This window comes from Tubulanus polymorphus, chromosome 7 (genome assembly GCF_964204645.1).
Source record: "Tubulanus polymorphus chromosome 7, tnTubPoly1.2, whole genome shotgun sequence".
NCBI lineage: Eukaryota > Metazoa > Nemertea > Palaeonemertea > Tubulaniformes > Tubulanidae > Tubulanus > Tubulanus polymorphus.
The window spans coordinates 4,783,911-4,805,662 of NC_134031.1; the positions used below are offsets into that span (position 1 = coordinate 4,783,911).

Below are 21,752 nucleotides of genomic sequence, written 5' to 3' on the forward strand. Positions count from 1 at the left end.
GAATTTTCTGCATAAAATAGGACTAGATATGGGCTGTCTTAGAGCCAAACATTTTTTACACTGCCCGACTCACTCACGATTTGAATTGAGAAAGCGCCATTTTCATCGTTTGGAACTACCAGGTAATTGGTGAATCCTCGATTGAGTCAACTGTGGAATTGATCATTTCATTTCGTTCCGCCGGTCTTAAATTTTATATATGCGTAAGCGTTTAAGGAATGGGTTTTCTTTAAATTTTGTAGGGTTATAACCTAGAAATTCCTGAGATTAGTGTATTTCATGTATTTCTCTGAGCTATAGATTTATCAGTCTCATTGACTCATAGAAATCGTTACAATTTTCAACTAGATACCTGGCTCTTGAACTATAGTTCAAGAGCCATTTTATAGAACAGTTTTAACTTAAACAAGCAAGAGCTGCCTCGCATCAACAAACCATGGACATGGACAAACCATGGACTAGCCCGACTTAAGACTCGTCGATGTTTAAAGACCATTTAAGCAAACCAAACCACAGAGCTCTCGTTCTTAAAGGTACATATTACAAAACTATGCGATGTAAGAAATACAAGAATATTTTGTGAATCAAATAAAACAAAGCGAATAAAAACTATTGAAGTCAGAAAAATGAGTCTTGTCTAAAATAAGTACTTTGCCTTTACTGAACAAAAAAAAACATACACGTTTATTTTGACCACTTATAGCAACAGAAGAACAAAGATCAATGTCGCCCTTGAAAATTGACATAATGACACATCTGTGTATGAATAAATAGTGCCTTTGGAAACTTGATTAAGATTGATGATGAGGTTAAAAACGTCGATGTAGTTTGTAGTTCGAGTTCATGTCTTTCTGTCACCTGATTACACGCTGCGTCAATATGTCAGAGCCACGAAGATGGAAACAATAAGGTGTACCTGAAGAAAGTAGGCTAGATTACTGATTAACCCAATAAGAACATCAGCTCCAAAATATGGTTTCATATATTCATTCGTATATATATATATACACGTACATTATTTTGATCGGTAAATGGATGAAACCGTAAGATTTCAAAGATATCCAAATTACCGGTACCACCCCAAAGCGTAAATACAGCCGAATAAAGAATGTTAGTAAATGTTTACGAACAAGGCGAGCATCAATGCGCTGCAGAAAAAATCCGGGATCTTGAAAACCGTTGCTCCAGACTCAACGAATTTGTACGCGGTACAGTTTCCTCGCATTTTCATGAAGTCTCGCGGTTTACGCCATATTTTACAGTCACAATCGTAGTCCATACCCAGTACTTTATTACCGCCGCATTTTTTCGAGGCGTACCGCAAAAACGGTATGACGAACGGCTGGAAAATGTGTTTATTAAACAACAAATCGTATCTCTCGAATTCGTCCGGGGTGTGGCACACCCCTCGTACTGTGAATGTTTCGTATTTCAGAAGGTCGTACAACTCGCAACCGCAATGTATCGGGTTGTCGTCCAGGTAAAGGGTCGAATGCTCAAATCGACAAGGGTCGGTGACGAAATTAACTGACGTTAGATTGTTCGAGCTCAGATCGACGAAGATCGGCAAAGATGCGTTGGCGAATGCGGCGTCGGAGATGGACGACATCCCGTTCGAGGAGAACCCGTAATGAGTGTGTTTGTTGTTCGGTAGACCGGCTAGCGAATCGTTGTCCAAATATAGAATCGAGTTGTAACTTAAATCAATCCAATCCAGACTTCGAAGCGGCGATAGCGATTCTCTGGGTACGTCCCTAAGCCTCGTTCCTTGCAAGCATATCGACGTGAGGCTATTTTCGAGACCGCGAAAAGATGCGGACGTGAGGGTTAACGGGTTAAAACTGATATCGAGCCGGTCGAGATTTCGTACGGACATGAAAGCTCCGTCTGGAATGTTGGTGATGAAATTCTGACGCAGGTCTAGTCTGGTCAAATTAGGCGTATGTTGAAAAACGACGGGGAATGCGTTCATACGACATTTCACCATACTGAGCTTTTGGAGTCCGTCGATTCCGGCAAAAGCTTCCGCGTCGATTCGCCGTATCGGATTGTTATCTAGATTGATTTCTTTGATACTCATTCCTTCGAATGAGAATCTATCGATGGTTGTTATGTGATTGAAGTTCAATTCGAGACTCGTAACCGGCAACGAGAAATTACGATATTTGAGATTCGGAACGTGACTAAGATTTCGATACCTACAGCTGACGATGCGCTCGACTTTGCGGTTAAGCATTTTCTGGGTAGTACAGTCGCAAGGTCGAACGTCTGTGCAACCAGCACTTATCAGAATCTGCATCGATAAAATGAGCAGTGAAAAGAACTCAAATGTTTTTGACGATGCCATTTTTTGTCTTTAAGAACTACTCGATGTCAGACTCAATCATCCATAATTACGCATTCTTTGTTTTCTGAAAGAAAAAATCCGATGGTTAATGCAGAGTCAGGAATGAAATAGTCTTCATAGCCCGGGGTCAGTTCCTATTCAATTCAAGATACGACAGGATCGGCGAGGCAAACGCGCAGCTACGATGCCGATGGTACGCTTACACGTGTAGCACTTATGGTATAATTGCTAATCGTTTTTAATTACAATCTGGCTTCTGAATTCGAAACATAGCTACAGGAAACATCTCCGACTTCATAAAACTACGGCTAATTGCGATAAACACGACACTGAAGGCGTTTTCCTTTCATATAGCAGCGCACTGGGTCGATCAACTGCGATATGGTTTTTCAGAAGAATAAATTGTGCGGTTAAGAAAATGCACCGTGCCTAAAAACCTGGGCCCGGTTTTATAGACTGGTATTATCTTTAAGCCGCGGGTCAACTCGACTGAACATGAATTAAGTTACCCCCCCCCCCCTGAGTTAAAGTTAATACCAGTCTATAAAACCGAGCCCTGATTATTTTCCATCCCCAAAATCCCAACTCGATGAAGGTCTCGAAATACTTTTAAGGCGTTCACGCCGCTGTTAGCGACTGTATAATTGTCACGGCTTACGTTGTAATATTATATTTAATTTGATCAGTGGTATACCCGGTATAAGAGTGCGGTCAAATTATTAATTTCCGTCGCAACTCTTAACGTCTTAATATCAGTGAGTCCGCAATAGAAGTACCCGCCTAAACCCGGTTACACACAGCGAAACTAGAATTTTGTATAAAAGCAGATTTCAGAAAAAAAAACAAAGTCAAGGAATTATCGTCGTATATTTGCCGATTCATAGATCACGTAATGAATTCAATTCGATACATTTTCAATCGGAGGGCCCGACCTTTAAAATACAAAATGCTAAATTTTCATCAACTATTGAATAAGTTAATAAGACCGTGCGCCGCACGAAGCAACACAAAACAACGAATTCAAACGTCACTTCGTTGAATGCATTGGAGGTAACCTTCAAGGAATCCTTATTGTTATGAGGATTGGTTTTGAGACGAGATGCGATATAATAATAATAATATTTTATTTACAAATTAAATTACAATATAAAGTTGTAGGATTTACAAAATATTGTAAAATAGGACGTTGGACGACGGGTGAAGTTAAAATAAACTTATTACCTGAGAGGCCCAGTCGCCCACACACTCACATTCACGCCCCATTCATACATACAAGTTACATGACAAAAACATTCAACATAGAAAATATGATGATTCCAGGATATACAGTGTATTAGATTGATCAATTAGAAGTACATAATTTCATCTAAACATATTGGGAAATGAGATAATTTTTTTTTTACACTGCTTTTGTTTTTTCATCATGAATGACGCAGCCTGATTCTTGAGTTTCCGAAAACCCGTATAAAACGTTAACTTTCGTGTTGATTGGTTATATTTAAAACGTGCCCTTTTTGTTCCTTTCCAAAGGATCGCGAGGAAAGATTTATATCGCAATGATTTTTGGCGATGGGCAGCATCAGCGGGTATTTCAATTTTACCGTGAATCTTTCCTTCCGTGAATCTACTGTTTTTAGTACATGTTTGCGTGGGCTCAGAATTTTCGGCGAGGTCTATTTTCTAGGTATTATTGTTATCATCAGGTGCTAACAATCTATTATTACCTCCTTGAGCACTGCGCCTTTACTGCCTCGGAGGTTTATGAGAGACTGGGCAGACCTACGAGTAATCAGGTCAGACATCGTTCCGTATGATAATCCACTAGTCAGTTCATTGAAAATGAAAAGCAGTTCACGCTCGGTGCTGAAGATTCTGAAGAATCGACGATTCAAGGAATCGGACATTTCATTGCTCATTTTCATTCTTATCACATGCCTGTTCGTCCGAGTCAACATTCATGAATTCTTTATTGCGAAGAGCTTTGGCACCCGATGCCTAAAATACCTACTCGATTTATATATAATAATTATAATGTTGGATTTCTCTGATAATTGGATTCGCGAAATTAAGTATTTTTTCACGCTAAAATAGTATCATAAACGATAAAAACTTCTTGAGGGTCTATATGTTTTCAAAAATAGAAATATCACGCTCGAGCTTATTTCCATGCAATATTGATGACCGAACTGATCGAATTTTACGAGGTTCATCTTCGAGTTTATCATCAGATTTATCTGGCGTTATGTGTGCATTATTAAAACAGCAACTGTGCCGCTGAAATATTACTGCGTCGTAAATCGTACACTACACGCGGTTGTGTACCCGCGACACCATCCGCGTCAGCGTTCGGTGACAAAATGAAAAATGGTGAAATTGACCTTGTTCCGATCGGGGAGAACACACGTAGATAGCAGACGAAAAGAAGTGATTCTAGTGCTCCTATTAGATGTTCAATAAAAGCGGCATTGAGAACAAAAAACCGGCCGGATCACGGCGTGGAATAAACACAAATTTTACACTCGATTTACTAACATTATGACGCGCACTCAATCAAACCTTTTACTCGCTATCCGACTCAAACTAAAAACGTCGAAAACACACTTACAATCTATACACGGGGATATAAACTTCGGTCTGGTATCGACACACATATTCTGTTAAAAAAGAAAACGTTCCAAAATCGACCGAAAAAAAATCATTTTATCGTATAGTACTAAAAAGATAAGAAATCAATGAAACTGCAAAACAAATTTAAACAGATCTGGAGGTTGCGCTAACTAGCGCCATTCATAAGCAAAACTGCCCACTCAAACACGAATTACAGACATTAATAATTAATTATGAGATCATATTTTCAAAAACAAAAGTGAAAATTCGAACGAAGGATTTGGCAATTTCTGAATGAATAATTAGAGCTTACGTATTCTGCATTTCTTATCCAAAAGAAAACCACTAAGATTTAATTAAGTCGACATTTAATACTTTGACTTAGAATGAAGTTTTCAGACGGGTACTTACCATATTCCCGTTTGACGGCAGGAAACCGAGTGAATGTCTTTCTGGTGTATCAGTCACACTTAAACTGTAAATGCCACGACGCTTCGATCAAGAATCCCGGCCGTAGAACTTAATTGCGCCACAGCCGCAGAAAAACAGACTCTCTAACAAGTACTGCAAATTTACAGTTTCTCACCACGAAAAAATGTTTGCGGCGAAACGAAACAATTGGTCTCGAGAAATTAGTTATATATGGGTATCGTTAAATGGCTGATCATGCTTTGGTCAAGGTTAACGCGTCCTGTTTTTCAGGTCAATCCTAATCGTGACCTGTGATTTTCGTTAAAATCCATCAGCGAAACCGAGAATCAACAACATCCTCCGGAACGACAAATTATCGTCGTCCACACATCAGAGATTATTCCCTGGAGTAAAACGTGACTAGTGTAAGAAGACTAAACAACGGGTTCGCGCGCGTATTGCCTTAATCAAGAAGGAAAGGGATCCCGTCGCATCGGCAATGCACGCGAGAATCGTATATTTTTGTTTTCTTTTGATTTTACTTAGCGCCGATGCCCGTAAAGCGGACAATTTTTAAAGCTTGAACAAAATATCAGACGTTTCTGAATTTTATTGTCGCGTCACATCACGCGTATGTCTTTACAGCAGATATTTGTAGCCGCCATTGCCGAACGCCGCGGACAGTTGGTTGATGTCTAATAATCTCACTCGGTGCAGAATCGAACGTGTTGATTTGGCTTTATCATCATTCAAATACCACCGGACATCATCGAATTAGCCGACATCGACGACATATAGATCTTATTAAACTAACTATCTTTCCAGGCCCAGTCGAAGGGGCTTCGGGGATAGCGAACGAACCCCATGATATGAAATAAGGGTTTCACAGTAGTCAAATTTGTATCTCATATTTATCAGTAAAATAACATATTCACAGGCAGCATGAGATGGTTTGTAATAGACACTATATTAGTTTAGTTATAATTAACATTGCAGTCATCAGGGTTTAACAGTTTTAGCTTCACCCCTAAAATTTTCAAAATATCCTTCAAAAGGTCAGTGTTAAAACATTCGGGTCACGATTTTTCAAAATTTTGATATGATTTTTATATTTTTTAGAAAATGAAAAGTAATCCATTCTCTGCTACAAATTTAGATTATCTAAAAAATCATATTCAAGATCTGTCATTTCTTTTTCAATATGAAAGTGCCCCCTTTTCACAGTTGAAAAGTGTCAACTCCCCTTCCCCCAAAAAATTAAGATCGGCACAGGCTGCTTCCCGTCACCCGTCAAGGGATTCGATCTTCGAACTCACTAGCTATAGCCGTTCCCTGGACCCTTTGACCTGGTGATTAGACTGGTTGCCTGCGTTCGCAAACTGAAGGTAGACACCGGCAACCAGTCTACATCGCGAGTCATTACTAGTAGACTGGTGACCGGTCTCTACCTTATTGAATGTGACAGTCAACCAGTCTATATCATTGCGCTTGTAATAAACGACATCAGGCTTCTGTTGGATTTCCCGTTAAATGGACCAATCAGCGAACGTTTTAGTGAACAAGGAAGAATTTCACAAGTTGATATATGACGTCATGCGCAAAAGTGCCAGTAATGGAACCACGCGGCGGGGGCTGGTGGAAGCGAGTTCGGGAGCGAAACTGGGTCCCTGGCAAGCGAGGATATCTTGGCCATTTCAAACTGTGAGATAATGCTCAAAGAAAATATATTTCATTCTCGTATAGGTCTATACATCGAGATCTCTTTTCGAATAATAGAAAAATAAATGGTTTTAACCAGGGTGAAATTTTATTCTTTTATACGTGCGCCGATACAAATAGAAATCAGTATCATTGAAATCAATCTAAACTAAGAGAATCATTAAATCATTGATTCTTACTACAATTATTTTACAATTTATGGTCAGAAATAAACTCAGAAAGTAGATAATTTTAGGTTACAAAATGTTTATACCTCACTACAGTTTTGACAACGACTACAAGACAATATGAGTATGAATTTACATTAACGATTTATTTGAGTGTATTTGATTCGTATGAATAACGTTAAATCGTTACAAATTCTAAAATGATTCGAAATAACGTCGTTATCGTATCATAATCATTACTAGTTACAGTGCCGGAAACCACGTATCGCATCAGAACTTGGTGAGTAAATGACTACAAGATCAGAACAACGAAGATGGCGAACGATACATGAGTGGAGAACCTCTGGCTGGTAGAATTGTCGTGATGGATAGACTGTTGGGTGACGTCTTGTCGTGTAGATGTGAGGGTAAACTCGTGTAAGACTTCTCCAAAGCTTTGTATTCATCTTCGGTGAGGAACTCAGAGCCGCCGCGGCCGACCGCCCTCCAGAATTTCGAAGACAGCTCGTGTCTAGGGCCGATACATTCCTCTAAACTACCCAGTATCATCATACCTTAAATATACCGCCGAAAAAAGGTGACATATACGTGCGCTAAATTCAACATCATAATTACATTGAAATAAATGGCGATGGTCGAATATTAAATCTGTATATTTCTGTGTGAAAACTAGCAGCTTATAGAGGTAAATATTCAAATGTCTTAAGTAAGATTCGAATGTATTTCCACTGAGCTCGACTTCGCGTGGGATAGACTGGTGGGATTCGCATGAGTATATCCACTGAACTCGACTTCAACGAATGCGCACCCCGATACGCACACGAGCGCGTGCAATTAAGGATATACTGATGTATTATCAGTGCAAAAGCTAATGAATAGTCCCATGATGTAATAATCTGTACATTGATGGGATTTATCATTAGTTTTAGAATGAATAAAATCTGTCATCAGGACATGATGATTATAGATAATGGTGCTTATTGAGCTACGTACGTCATCAGCTGCGAATGTTTTCTTCCGACTGTAGATTCCCAAAACCTATCGACTTCGGTCGGACCAATGATTCAACAAATCAGTTCCACCAAAATTCGTAATTTTCAATTGCGAATGAAATAGAAATTCTAGCTCAACATCGGCGGAATTCAACGGTTCAAATGCCGTGAAAATGCATCTTATTTCAAAGATTTGAGAAAAGTTCGCTCCATCAATCCCCCGGTCGTACCAATCCCAAACGAATCCCGCCCCCGAGATCCCGCCGGCCCTGCCAATGTCGTGTTTTAACCTAATGCCCGATTATACAACAGTCGTAGAGCGACGGAGATCAATGCGGATACAGACCACTTCTCCAGGACTGGGTGAATGTTTTATGTGACCAATCAGCCTCTCATGAAATGAACAAAGTTTGTACCATAACTTAAGGAATCTTAAGTCCGGAATAGGTCAACACAGACAAGTCTGGTCTTTCCAAACATAATACTATGCGTATTAAAAATAGATCATCAATTCTAATGTTTACAAGAATCGATGTACTTTCACATCATCATAATTAGCCTCCCTGGAACTCCGGATTTAGGGTCCCTGGTTTATGGGTTAATTGCACGTATGGTCTATTATATCGAATAATTTGTGAGCAAATAACGAGGAGGTCGAGTTATTCATAGAAATATTCCATTAGTTACCTCTCGAAATCGTGTACCCTGGCAATAGCAAAATCTGGTGAACCCAAAATACACGTACCTGGGGTAAATCTAAGCACATGTTTGGTCATCGCGTCTACTGGTTTAGGTTCGGATATTGTGGCCCCGACTGTAGAAGTCAGCTCGTCCAAATGAGCCATTCTCGTTGACATGGTTGATACTGAGTCTTCTGCTGCCAGTATGTATTTCGCTTGCTCGGCGTACTTCATCAGCTTCTCTTTGTACGCTGTCAATGCATCCTGGTCGCCGTCAAGGTTTTCTGTGTGGTTCTTCTCGCGGTCGTCCAGCTCTAGCAGTAGTTTTCTCTCCTCTTCTTGAATGTCAGCTATTCGTCTGGCCGCGTGGGTGCGAATATCGTTTCTTAGCTTGTCGAATGTGTTGTTCACGGATCCCTGGTCGTTCGTTATGGCATCTAAAGTGTTGTCTATGTCGGTGATCTGGCACTTGATTTCCGCGAGGAGTCTTTTCATTTTGTCTTGCTGTTTCGTTAACCCTTCTCCGACGTCGATGACTCGGTGGTTTTCGTGCTTCGTCATCGTACAAATTGTGCAGATGCCGACTTCGCAGATGTCGCAATAATATTTGATCATCTCGATCTGATCCGCGTGCTCTTTGCAGATGATTTTTGATTTATCGCGTTCATTCAAGTTTACGATTTCGTGCTGCACGAAAAGTTTTACTTTGTCGTGAACGGCGAGACACGGGTTGCAGAAGTACTTATTGCAAATGTTACAGAAGACATCGGCGGCGATCGTATGATCGGACAGTTTGCAAACCTGACACGCTTTGGTCCAGCCGTGGTCGGTGTCTAGTTCTTTCAAAATATCCGCGAATTTCGTGACTTTGAAATCGTGTCGGAATCCGGTTATCCCCTTCGCTGGTACTTCGATCATCTCGCGACAAGTCGGACACGGTAGCTGACCGGCTATTGAAGTCGACTGCATCTGGTAAACCTGCAAGTGCCTCGCCAGGCAATCTTCGCAAAACGTGTGCAAACATGGTAGCTGCCGAGGCCGAACGAACTGACCGTAACAGATCTGGCAACAGAGAACCTCCCTGGTGAAATCCTCCGGAAAACGGCATGTTTTGTTGCAGCAGTCCTCGACTTCCTTGCACATCGACGACATAGCTTCAGCGAACTCGCTACACGAGTTTCCTATGCTGCGCAGTTTTCACGCACTCCCGACCAGAGCTTTCGTCACATGAAATATAGACAATTAGATATGTACATTTTGTCGTGTTTACTATTACAATTAAATTGAGGCATATCTCATAACGTCACAGATGGAAAATGATAATCGTTTTCGTAACGGAAAAATAGGCCAGTGATATCCAGTGCAAGAGAAGTTGGCGCTGCATGCTTTCACATTTTCACAGGGAGCTAACTACGTGTCCTAATTATGAGACAGCAATTAATTACAATCAGGCACAGAATTCCGAGACTAATATTAATGAAAACAATGCCCAAAATTCGACCCATACAAGATTTGTTTTTTAATTGCCGCATTTGGTCATTGGAATAATGATCCGATCTCAATACATACAATAGACAGTGGAATAATGATGATGTACGTGAAGTAATGAATAAATTACAAACGAGAATGAGCCAAAACCTACATTTTAAACGAAGATTTGAAATTGAGCCAAAAAATTTGTTAAGTTTTGAAATCAAACCAATGAGGTGTTCAATCTAAAAATATATGGCAAAATAAGATTTTCGTCAACGAACGGCGAAGTATGATCAAAGTTACTTGTACCGAAAAATGTAACTTTAATTGCACCGTGTGAAATGAAAATTTACTTACCAACCCTATACGTAGCATATGAAAGCACATGAAACCTATTGCGCGTCTAGGGCTAAACGCAAAATCTGTGGTGACTATTTGGATAAATGGCGCAATAAGTAAATATCACGTGGAAACAAGTACTTGGCAATGGTTTACCTAAAAAACACTACTCATAGACAAATTACATCAGTCAGCAATTATCAAACACAAAGTTAATGGGAGTGATAATTTCGGTATGAATGCTGGAGAGCTATGATTTATCTGTAAAAGAATGTGCCGTTATATATTATTATGTACTCAGCTGTGTGTTTTGAAAGGCATTGGTTGTCATAACCGACGCAGCGAATAAAGCTATATTTTTCCTATCTATTTCATTTTCTATAAAATCACATTCAAATGGTACCGCCGTTTGTCTTTTTTTTATTTTTAGATTCACTGTTTCTTCGTGTACCCGAAACCTATATATCCGCGGTGCCGGCCATTGTGATAAAATCTGGGTCGATATGAAAAGTCACAGGGGCGAACCCGGGGGCATTTCCAGACAGTATTTGAAGGAGAAATGGTTAACCAGGGTGTGTGTATTTCCATATTTAATTGGCACGTGTATACAATGAGTCCACAATCCATGTCTTGCGAGCGCCAATGGCACGAAGCCGATAAGGGGTTTTTGTTGCATTCTGGTGTATGTCTGACAGTCATTTACCCCAACAGATCCACAGAATTTGTGCCGATTAATTCGTCGGACTTTCGGAAGGCCCCAAAAAATTCGACCGTTATTTTGGAACAGGTACGGGCGCACGGGGTCAAGTTTCAATCACTTCCAAACGCGTGCCAAAATTAAGGCTATGCAAAATTAGATAGCGCGTTTCGCTATTCCATTAGGATCAATACCATGAGCGACGAGGCATCTTCGAAAAAGATCAATTCTATATCTATTGAAAACATTTTATCCATCATACACGGAAAGCTAGGCGGCAACCAAAATCGCTTAAAAAATTTGATCGTGTAATTATTCTAGATTGCTTACGGCCAAAATCTCCAAGATGAGAGATTTAAAAAAAGAAACGACTCAATATATCAAAGTGACAAAACTATATTTAATTATTTTAAAAATAAATTTCAGATCTATAACAACACTCGTTTTACAAAAAGCAAATCAGCTCTAACAAGGTGTGTATAAATACATTGAGGTAAATCACTAGATTGGCAGGTTCTTTAATAAATACTTTAAGCCGAAATCAAGCAGCTGGAAAACCTACCTGCGGTGTCAATCAATATCATAGATTAATTTATGAATTATTTAGATGATTTAGAATAATCAACAGATATTCTATGAATTTTCTACTGATTTTCATCAAATAAACAAGCTTTTCAATCAGGATTCCATATAATTGGGTATAATTTAATCAGCTCAAAATCCGGCATTAAGTTCAGGGTAGGCTACAATCTAAACACTTTTATCCAATTGCCCGGCGGCAGGTTATTATTATACTTGTCCACCTGGCTAGTGCATTCTTATGTCTCAAAGCTTTTTCCTAATTGATACAGCAGATGATTGTGCCACCAGTGTAGGGCAAGTAGATTTTTAAGGGGGCAAGTGAAATGTCAGATGCTTACCCCCGCGCAAGTGGGAATCAGGGTTACATTTATCCCTAAAAGTCAGGTACCCAGCCACACCCTGTGCATAGTTTAGTATCAGTTTTATGACATTCTGTTCGTTTTGAACAATTTTCTATTCGTTCTTTTACAATTAAAGGTAATGAACAGTGAGAACCGTCGCAGAGAGGAGCTGATTTTGTATGTTTACAGCCGCATAGTTCCCAAACCATTTGCTGTTTTTCAACTTTCCATCGCATTGGCTTTATTCCCGTTCCAGCGTGTGAACCTGTTAAATTAAATAAAAGCGCGATAGTCTTTTCAAGTCATTGATTGAAAATCAATCAATGACAGATTCAGGGAATTCGGAAAGAAAAGCGACTCTAATTACCATCACACCAGGGCTGTTTCTTGCTGAGGCCGCATCTACACCAATATTTAGTGTCACCAATCTTCAGTTCATCGGAGATATTATATGGACCATACTAGAATAGTTTATAAGGGATGATATTTACACAAGATTAAGGGTAACAGATTTCACAAGCATGTCATCAATCCGGGCCGCACTGCTGGACAGATGATGACCGACCTGAAATAATGCACTTAGACTTAGACAGTGTCCAGGGCCCAGTTCCATAGTCATGGCTTAGACTTACGACCAATTTACGAACATCTTAGTTCTTTAACCAATCTAACAACTTAAGACCAGTCTTTGCGACCCTTTTTGGACTTTGAGTCTAACTAAGGAACCAGCCCCTGGTCCTAATAAATAATATTAGAAATTATTGACAACAAGCAAGCTTCAATTCAAATCTATAGACATAAACCTGAGCAACTTTTGAATGCAAATTTGTCTCATTTCCTTCATCCATATCGTTATTAGACGCGAAAATACACTCGAAATATGAGAAACGTCAAAATTTCGGACTGCGGCCCGGTTTTCCAGTAGTCCGAAGAAAACCGAAGCGGTTTCAGTCGTTAATTAGTGCGGTGGTGTGCGTGACCCCGGAGAAAACTTTACTTCCTTCTTCTTGTTAAAGATTCATATCCGTTTCTATTCCACGAAAAGTATGTAGTTTTACAGCCTATTTCAAACTGGGGTTTAAAAAGTACATGTTTGTCAGTAATACTAGGCGCTGATGGTCGAAAAATGTCATTATTTTTTTATGGTTTCGCGTATTTTACCGTCAAAATTTCACTTCACAGGTGGCGCTGCCAGTCGGCAATAAAATGCCTTTATCTTTTTATATATAACAATCTAATCGGTCGTTTTGATCTAAACCTTTTTCAGGTCAAACAATGGCATCGATGTTGTGTGCTAGAGTTATCTCGGCTGTCCGTCGCCCGCTCCTAGTGACGGCGGTACGTTGCGGCGGATCGGGCGGACCCGTCGTCGATCCGATGAAGGGCAAGGTCGTGTCCGATAACGTCACGATGCCTGACACGCTAGGACATTCGGTCGGCGCTGAGCGATACGAATTGCTCGCGAAACTCGCCGGAAACGAAGATCCATTCGAGATGAACGTCAAAATGCGCGGAGCCGGTTCGAAAGAAGAGCCGAATTTAGTGCCGTCCATTTACGAAAAGAGGCTGGTCGGCTGCATCTGTGAAGAGGACGCGACTTGCATCAACTGGATGCATCTATATAAAGGCGAACCGAAACGCTGCGAATGCGGACATTGGTTTCAATTATCCGAATTAAAATCAGTCGATTATACACAGCAATAAAAGGAGCACTTTGAATGGAGGGATGGCGCCTTTTTTTTTCTGTGTGAAACTTCGGGAACAATCAAATCTTTACCTCCTATTATTTTATTAGTTTACGGAATATATCGAAATGAATAGATTTATTGCAGGGCAGTTGTGTGTGTTTAAGAAAGAATTAATTAATTCATATAAGGAACTACATCGATTGGACAAGTTTTCATTCTTTTCTGCATCTTAGCCGACAATGTAAACTCATAGAATGAATAATGGATAGATTATTATTAACTCACTGATTAATCGGTTGAATTTGGTGTTTTATTTACGTATGAATAAAATTAACTGTTGTGTAAATTTATATCGAATAATTGTGTTCGTTACATTGGAATTGTTCATGGAGAATGAGAGAAATCATCATAGAGTAGTCGGTATCATTCCACTGCTTAAAGCCACCCTTCCTGATTTATTATAGTAGAACTCGCTAAATTTAGATATTCCAAACCGGATTTTCACTTCATACGGATGAAATATTTGGTCCATTTAACCTGGAATCATGTAAACTATTATTCATAATTCGGATTTACTTGATTCAAAGAAATCTGAATTAACTGAGTTCTACTATTAAACAGACAGGGTCCCTTTTGACTGGGAAAATACTCCTAAAGGAGCTTGAAATTCCTTTAATATGAGCAAAAAGCCTGAATATTGAGAAATGGGTGATAAGAAATTTCGGAAATAAACTACTGGTACAACTAAAATCGGTACAGTTGGGATTTGTTATGTAAGTGTGGTCATTTAATGATAATCGGTAGTCTATTTGCTAAAAATCTTAAGTGATGTTCTGTGCGCTGGTGGAGCCTCAATCAAAAATTGTAAGAATGGCTATAATAGAGGATCTTGGATTCTTCGCTAATTTGCCCAAAAAATGGGCTCATTGACGTTGATCTTTGATATTGTGGAGGCGCTTGTATATCTTTCTTTAGTGCAGTAAACTATGCATAAGTCACAAAATCGCTGCTGAAGTCGGAGGAAAATGTGGGGGTCCTGTTTTATTGTTTTTCAATTTTCTGTACCAAAGTCAGAAACTCGCCTAAGGACGTATTAAAATCAGAAGCTGTAAGCCTGAGAATGAAAATCGAAAAGTCAGTAATCTAACAAACCATATCCACATTTTATTTTTACCAGAAAATATTTTTTATAAACATTATTCGCCATCAGGAAACAGATCACCTAAAAAACAAAGAGAACATATCCCAGAAAATATCGAATGTTCCATACTTAATAACACAATGGGAAAATCATTATTCCATTTCTAGAACATTTGATATCAAATTTTGACTCAAGAATAACCTATTTTACACGTTAATAAGTAAAACTTAACTTTGCTTGGAAGTACAATAAAGATTACATAGCACAGACTGAACATTATATTCAAATTTCTCATTTCCGGGCCAAATTGTACCTTTTTGCAGTAGAGATCATAATTCGTTTTACAAATGAACCTGATGAATACTGACAGGCCCCCAGGTTTATGCCACGAATGAAATATTGAAATAGTGTCGAAGAATTGTATAGATATAGAAATAGTTAACCCCGATCTATCCAGATCATTTAATCATGCGAAAAATCTGGGATCGATGGCTCAAAAGTCGGTTAGACCTAACCAGTGGAAAGATGCCATAGTGACAGTTGAATTAACATTGTTACTGTCCCATTTAGCTTTTACCAACTTATGGGCAACCGGCCACAAGATTACCGGTAAATATTTCATAAATTGGGAGCGATTAAGAAACCCCAACTATATCCTGATTATGTGTATCGGCCTCACAGAAGCAAAATATAAACTTTAAAAAAATCCCTAGAAAATACAATGTACACAGTACATGTAAATATACTACAACACTCAATTCATTAAAGCTAGCATAGATCGAGCCTGTTTTCATGTGATTATGAAATAGGCTGTGCTCTGCCTAAGACTTGTGTATTAATGTGAAACAGCAATGAAGATACTTCGGGCTGTGAACCGCCCCGCTCATTGACAAAGTTCTGCCCAAATGCCAGCCTTATGAAAATTTGAGCATCATTTTCAAAAGATTGGCAACACTTTTTCATTCGTTTTTGTTCAAAATATGCGCACATGCTTCCTAACTTAATTGATCTGAGGCAACACAGGGAAAATAAGCAAGATTCTCACCCCAAATATGCTAAAACTTGTGAAATTGCTTTGCATTTAATTTTCAAAGATCTTCTGCACGAGTACTCCCAGGACCCAACATTTGCGTGGGTAATTTACAAAAAGTTCCACTTTCATGAAAATTGAAGACATGGTTGGCTATAGGCCTGATACTGGTTTATACGGTTGAGTGAAATTCTACAACTAAATAATGAGTAAGAATTCAGGAAAAGGTTCAATAGAAACCGCTGAAAGTCTCCATTGTGGGATTCAATTTTTTGCTTAAAAAACCTCGCACAGCAAAGTCTCATAGGCTTTATTTGATATTGGCTAAAATCGCCTTTATCAAATAGTGCTACAAAACTGATCAAGATTTTTCCACGGCCAGCATAAATCTAAAAACCATGGAAAATGACCCTTTAAAGCATTACTAAAAATTAAAAACATTCGAGTCAACGTCAGGGATTGTTCAATCAATGTCAGGGATTGTCATGTGAACTACAAGTGGGATTTACGTTTTTGTTCTAAGATTAATTGAAGAGCTATCTTACATAGTAGAACAAAAATGTGTTCTGTTGACAAAAAAGAACATGATGGACCCATCAAAAATGAAACTTCAGTGTGACTTTAAAACCTCAAATATGAGTTCGTTATGTACCGAAATCATCATAACTGATCTTGTAAATAAACAACCGACCATGCACTAGAATCCAGAACAATGAGCCAAGTCAAATCACGCGTTACCTTAAGAGCCATGAACTCAATTCTCTACCAACAAACTGTCAAAAAAACCCGACGAAATATTGAGATATAACACGTAGAAATGATGATATCACGAATTACTCTCGCGCAATGTCACACTTCGTGTTCAGTCGCGTGACTGTATTTCACTTTCAATTCGCGTCGCACTTCATCGTACTCTTTCGCCTTGTTGTACAGCAACACGCCGATAGTGACGACGACCGTACCGAGTCCGCTGAGCAGTGTGACGGGATTACCGAGAGCAAGCACCGATAGCCAGATCATGAACGCGCGTTTCACTGTGTTCGCCACGCTAAAAACAGCAGAAAATAGAACACATGTTTAACAAATAAACTAAAATGCTCCTGGAATGAAAAATTTCAATAACCGCTGGCTTGTATCAACGGTCTTTTGTTCTATGCATATACAAGCCATTATGAATGTTATTATTGATTTGCAACTACCGTATTGACAAGAGCTTCCATGAAATAAACAGATGTGACTCGCAGCTGTCATTCATACAATTATACATCTACACGTAATTCCAGATTGATATGTCAATATAAATGACGGTAATCGTAACAATTGATCGAACTTCAGCACGATTCAAAGAATTTCATATTATCAGAAATTAGTTACTGGGTATATTGTAACGAATATAAAATTGGCGAGGCGATCATTTCTTGTTACAACTACAGAGAGTTGGGAGGAGTAAAATGTAACTGAATTTAAACCTACGCATCCTTATACCACAGGGGCTCATATTTGAAGTTTGGGAACAAATAGTAGTTTAGATCATCCAATAACCCAGGTTCTATATATGTATAAAAAGAAATAAAATTTCATATACTTTTTATATACATGTAGTGCCTGGAAAATTAGATGATCTAAGCTACTATTCACCCCCAAGCATGAAATACGAGCCCCCGTGCCTTATATACAGCAGAACCTTTTTATAACGACCTCGGGATATAACGATTTATCAGTTTTTACAAAGCTAGAATACGGAAGCAAATAGGACATAATTTCATAATTTCAAACTGGTTATAATGAACTATCAATTATAACAAACAGATTTTCTGATCCCACGAAGTTTGTTGTACTGAGGTTCCACTGTATATCGATTCATTTGTTTCTAATATCAGAACATGTTCAGATTTATCAATTAACACGAATACCAGACAGCAAACCACGCGATTCTTACCTGTGCGTTACTGGTGAAATGTAACCCATCAGCGCGTACGCCGTTATACTTTGGAAGTGGAAAAAGAAACCGTTCAGCACGAGAGCTAAAAATAGTTTTAGATCGGTCTTCTTCGCGACTTCAACGTCCATTATGAAATAACAGGCAGGAATTTGAACAATAACGCTAGCGACACTAGTATAAAACTGTAGTTCAGCCGGCCTAAAAAATGAAATAAATTTAAACATTAGGCTAAAATCAGATTCTATAGTTGAATAACTGACTCCAAAATCAAATCTAAACAGAACAAGCATCATCAAGTATTGAAAACTTACGTGTATCTATATTTTTCTCCACTAATAAGCATTTTAGAATATACATTTTGTAAACTGAAAATATGAATGGAATCAATCAGCAAACAGCTCATAAATTATACCAAGCAAAATCATTTTCTGATTGAAAAATGCCTTTAAATATACTGGCCTGACTCAATTCATACTAAGCCTAGACCGAAGAACCCACTAACTGCCATGAAATTAGTCCCTTTGATACTAAGTTTAAAAGCCACTATATACAAAATTTAAAAGATTAAGAACGTTTTCATTAATCAAAATCAGAAGACAATCGTTTCGGACTCTCCTTAGAGCCCATCGTCAGTGTCTGGTCTCGTCAATCCAGAGTTTATGGGTTCAAACCCTGGTGGCGACGGAGTTTCTTGGTCGAAGGTTCTTCTCTGGTCTCTCTCCCCGTTGGGAAAAAGAAACATCAAACCCGCGGGTTGAGGGTGTTAAAAAGAAAAAAAAAAATCCTCAGTGTGGCTATTCTACTAAAAAGTCCCTTTTCGAGTATTTTCCACATTGTCCGTTATTTTAAGGATGCCCGAAGTTGTCACTTACCACTCGGTTAAATTAGTGGCCAGAGCTGCTATAAATCCTTCGATGTTGAAACTAAGTTCATATGCCGAACATAACGCTAAACCGAACATAATCGGTATAAGTGATAACATAACGTAAACGCCTGTTCGTTCGCCTAACAACAAACGAGCGATAAGTACGGTGAATATCGGCGCCGAGCTTTTAATTGTCTCCGTAAACGATACGGCTACGAATTTCAACGCGACTAATCCTAACACGACCGTTCCGAACCTGTAACAATACGAGAAGCGGAGAGTTTAGTTTTACAGTATTAGGACAACGATCGAAGGTGCCACTCGCGAAAACTGGAAATTGACGGAAGAGATGGAGAATGCGAATACTTTCAATAGGAGAACAAGTCTAATTTGCATTCTTTCATATATCTAATGAAGTAATGATTTTGAAAGATTGTTCATTATACAAATTCTGGTATGTCCAAGGATCCAGGGGCCGGTTGCATAGTCATGGCTTAGACTTAAGACCAGTCTAAGACCAACTTAGTTCTATAGCCAATCTAACAACTTAAGACCAGTCTTAAGATTTAAGACCACTTTTGGACTTAAGTCACGACTGTGCAACTGGCCCCAGTCTTTTGCAAAGCTAGTTCAGGGCCGTACATCGCGGCAGTTGCCCCCCCCCCCCCCCAGAAATGTAGGAAAAGTGTCTTTTTATTGGTATATTCAATAAAAATTTCATATAGAATTCTTCACTTGGGACTGACTGGCATTTTGTTATAGGCCTACACAGTTTTTGTAAGGGCATGTAAGAATTGTTTTGACTAATAGGTAACTGCCCTTTTTTCAGGTTTCTCTGCCCCCTAAACGTTCAACATGCTAGGTACGGCCCTGTAACTGGGATTAACTTCGGATCGACGAATTCACCAGAAATGGGAAGGTTGTTGTCAGCAAAAAAATGATATATTTTGTTTCGTGAACAGTCCGTGGGTCAGGTGACATTACTTACCTCATCGATCCTACGAGGATCATATTTCTAACGAAGTGCGGTGGTTTGCCTTCTCTTACGACTGGTTTATACATTCCACACGGTAAATACATTTGAATAAATCCTAATATCGATGTCATCAGCATTTGCATAGCACCTACGATAAATTCAATCATTTGATTACCATACATTTTACATTCTATAGCTTACCATACGTTTTACATTATATAGCTAACCTCCCTAAATGTACCGAAAATCAATGATCTTTTTCTAAGCAAAAGGTTGATTTCTGAGATTAAGAATAAGCGTAGAAAGAGCTTTCGGATTGAGATTGAATTATGTCTTAGATCACGCTAACGCTCGTCTTAGCAGATAAGAGCTCTAGCTTACGACCTTAGCCAAATCTGTTTAATTATCTTAAATTGCATTGAAAAAAAAATCATCATTGCCTTAAATTGCTTTTAAAAATTTGTAGTTCTAATTTGTCGATATTTAGTACCAAGCTAAACAAGATTTTGATCTTAACTATTCGCGGTCTTGATGTACATGTATTATCATTTAGAGAAACCCACAATATCAATTTAGACAAATGTTATCATTTTTTGGGCATTTAACTGTCATTTTCAAATAAACTCTGAAGAAAAAAATTTGCTATTGTGAGTTTCTCTAAATGATGAGATTTCGAACACTGATACGGCGGTTTAAATTCGAGAATTCGATCTTACCTAAAAGTGTCGGTTCGCCTTTCAAAGTCGCGAGAATATACTTATTAAACATTAACGTACAGAAGCTGAATATATACCAGAGAACTAAGAACAGGATGGCTTTCATATTGAACAAGCCTTGTTTCTCCAGCGACTCCGATTCTAAACGTTTCCGATGAGTTTTGATAATCGGCGGTTCTTTCTCCGCGATCATCGCCGCGGAATCGTCGTACGTAATTATGTCGTCCGATTTTTTATGCTCCATCCCTATTCTATTCGGTGGCCGATTAATGGATACTCCTTGAGACCGCCACAGGATCCAGCTTAGCAAATCTGTCATACGAATGAAAACTCTTTTTTCTCGGCCGGTAAGACTCTGCTGGTTATTCGTAACAACAAATCATAATTTTGTTATTTCTGCATCTGAAAGAGACATCTTACGCGTATTACAGTAAGTTAAATGAGGTCTAAGAAATTATAGGATCGGCCGTTCCCTTTCAAAGTCAATTTGCCCTGGTTTTTTGACACGGCCAAAAATAAAGTTTATATACATTGATACCTAGTATGCATTATTTAAGGGGTTCTAATGTGTACTATGTCATCAATATTTGCGTTTAAGAATAACAATTACTTTTGGTTTTTGACCCCCCGGAGCTATCGTGACAAGCCCCTGGGCCTGTGGTGGTGGTGGTGGTGGTTCTAAGATGGCTGACACTGTTAAATGCGTTAAGAACGAACCATAGTGAATCCAGTTATCAGCTCCAACCACAAGTCAACTTGCAAAACTATTTTGAAAACAGAAGTTCGCCTTTTTTATAGCAAGCCAGCTGGATAAAGAAATTCTGCTAATTAACTTAACCTAATTAACAAAACATTCAGTTTATCCCACGGAGAATACCTGCTGACTGGCTATAGCTCCGAACACCAAGCTGCATGACAAATACCAGTCGACAGGAGCATTAGATTTAAAAAACGAGACCAATTTACCGAGCAATTTGTCCGCACACGTCTCCGCATCAAAGGACCACCGCCGCCATTTTGACAACTCGGCATAGAGCGT

The 21,752-nt window shown here is 38.9% G+C and overlaps 5 protein-coding genes across 6 annotated transcripts; 1 reads left to right on the forward strand and 4 right to left on the reverse strand.

Moving 5' to 3' along the window:
- Positions 1-737: 737 nt before the first annotated feature.
- Positions 738-2,383, reverse strand: LOC141908956 (keratocan-like). The gene has a single exon (XM_074799263.1). It carries the CDS (start codon positions 2,345-2,347, stop codon positions 1,112-1,114), a length of 1,236 nt encoding a protein of 411 aa, XP_074655364.1. The 5' UTR covers positions 2,348-2,383; the 3' UTR covers positions 738-1,111.
- A 4,768-nt stretch (positions 2,384-7,151) lies between these two features.
- Positions 7,152-10,842, reverse strand: LOC141908703 (E3 ubiquitin-protein ligase TRIM45-like). Its single transcript, XM_074798856.1, has 3 exons — positions 10,754-10,842; positions 8,989-10,140; positions 7,152-7,805 (listed from the first exon to the last, which is right to left on the reverse strand). The coding sequence occupies exons 2-3, from the start codon at positions 10,073-10,075 to the stop codon at positions 7,552-7,554; spliced, it is 1,341 nt and encodes a 446-aa protein (XP_074654957.1). The 5' UTR covers positions 10,076-10,140; positions 10,754-10,842; the 3' UTR covers positions 7,152-7,551.
- Positions 10,843-11,900: 1,058 nt separating this feature from the next.
- Positions 11,901-13,276, reverse strand: LOC141908151 (uncharacterized). Its single transcript, XM_074798026.1, has 3 exons — positions 13,159-13,276; positions 12,723-12,816; positions 11,901-12,620 (listed from the first exon to the last, which is right to left on the reverse strand). The coding sequence occupies exons 1-3, from the start codon at positions 13,201-13,203 to the stop codon at positions 12,388-12,390; spliced, it is 372 nt and encodes a 123-aa protein (XP_074654127.1). The 5' UTR covers positions 13,204-13,276; the 3' UTR covers positions 11,901-12,387.
- A 13-nt stretch (positions 13,277-13,289) lies between these two features.
- Positions 13,290-14,392, forward strand: LOC141908152 (cytochrome c oxidase subunit 5B, mitochondrial-like). The gene is made up of 2 exons (XM_074798027.1): positions 13,290-13,399; positions 13,623-14,392. Exon 2 carries the CDS (start codon positions 13,631-13,633, stop codon positions 14,057-14,059), a length of 429 nt encoding a protein of 142 aa, XP_074654128.1. The 5' UTR covers positions 13,290-13,399; positions 13,623-13,630; the 3' UTR covers positions 14,060-14,392.
- Positions 14,393-15,202: 810 nt separating this feature from the next.
- On the reverse strand, positions 15,203-21,736 carry LOC141908206 (solute carrier family 35 member E2A-like). 2 transcript variants are annotated; one of them, XM_074798119.1, is made up of 7 exons: positions 21,680-21,736; positions 20,714-21,115; positions 20,010-20,145; positions 19,029-19,277; positions 18,468-18,521; positions 18,154-18,354; positions 15,203-17,262 (listed from the first exon to the last, which is right to left on the reverse strand). In XM_074798119.1, the coding sequence occupies exons 2-7, from the start codon at positions 21,030-21,032 to the stop codon at positions 17,064-17,066; spliced, it is 1,158 nt and encodes a 385-aa protein (XP_074654220.1). In that variant the 5' UTR covers positions 21,033-21,115; positions 21,680-21,736; the 3' UTR covers positions 15,203-17,063. The 2 variants fall into 2 exon arrangements, with proteins under 2 accessions (XP_074654220.1, XP_074654221.1); XM_074798120.1 differs by having other exon boundaries at positions 21,591-21,691.
- Between the last annotated feature and the right edge of the window lie 16 nt (positions 21,737-21,752).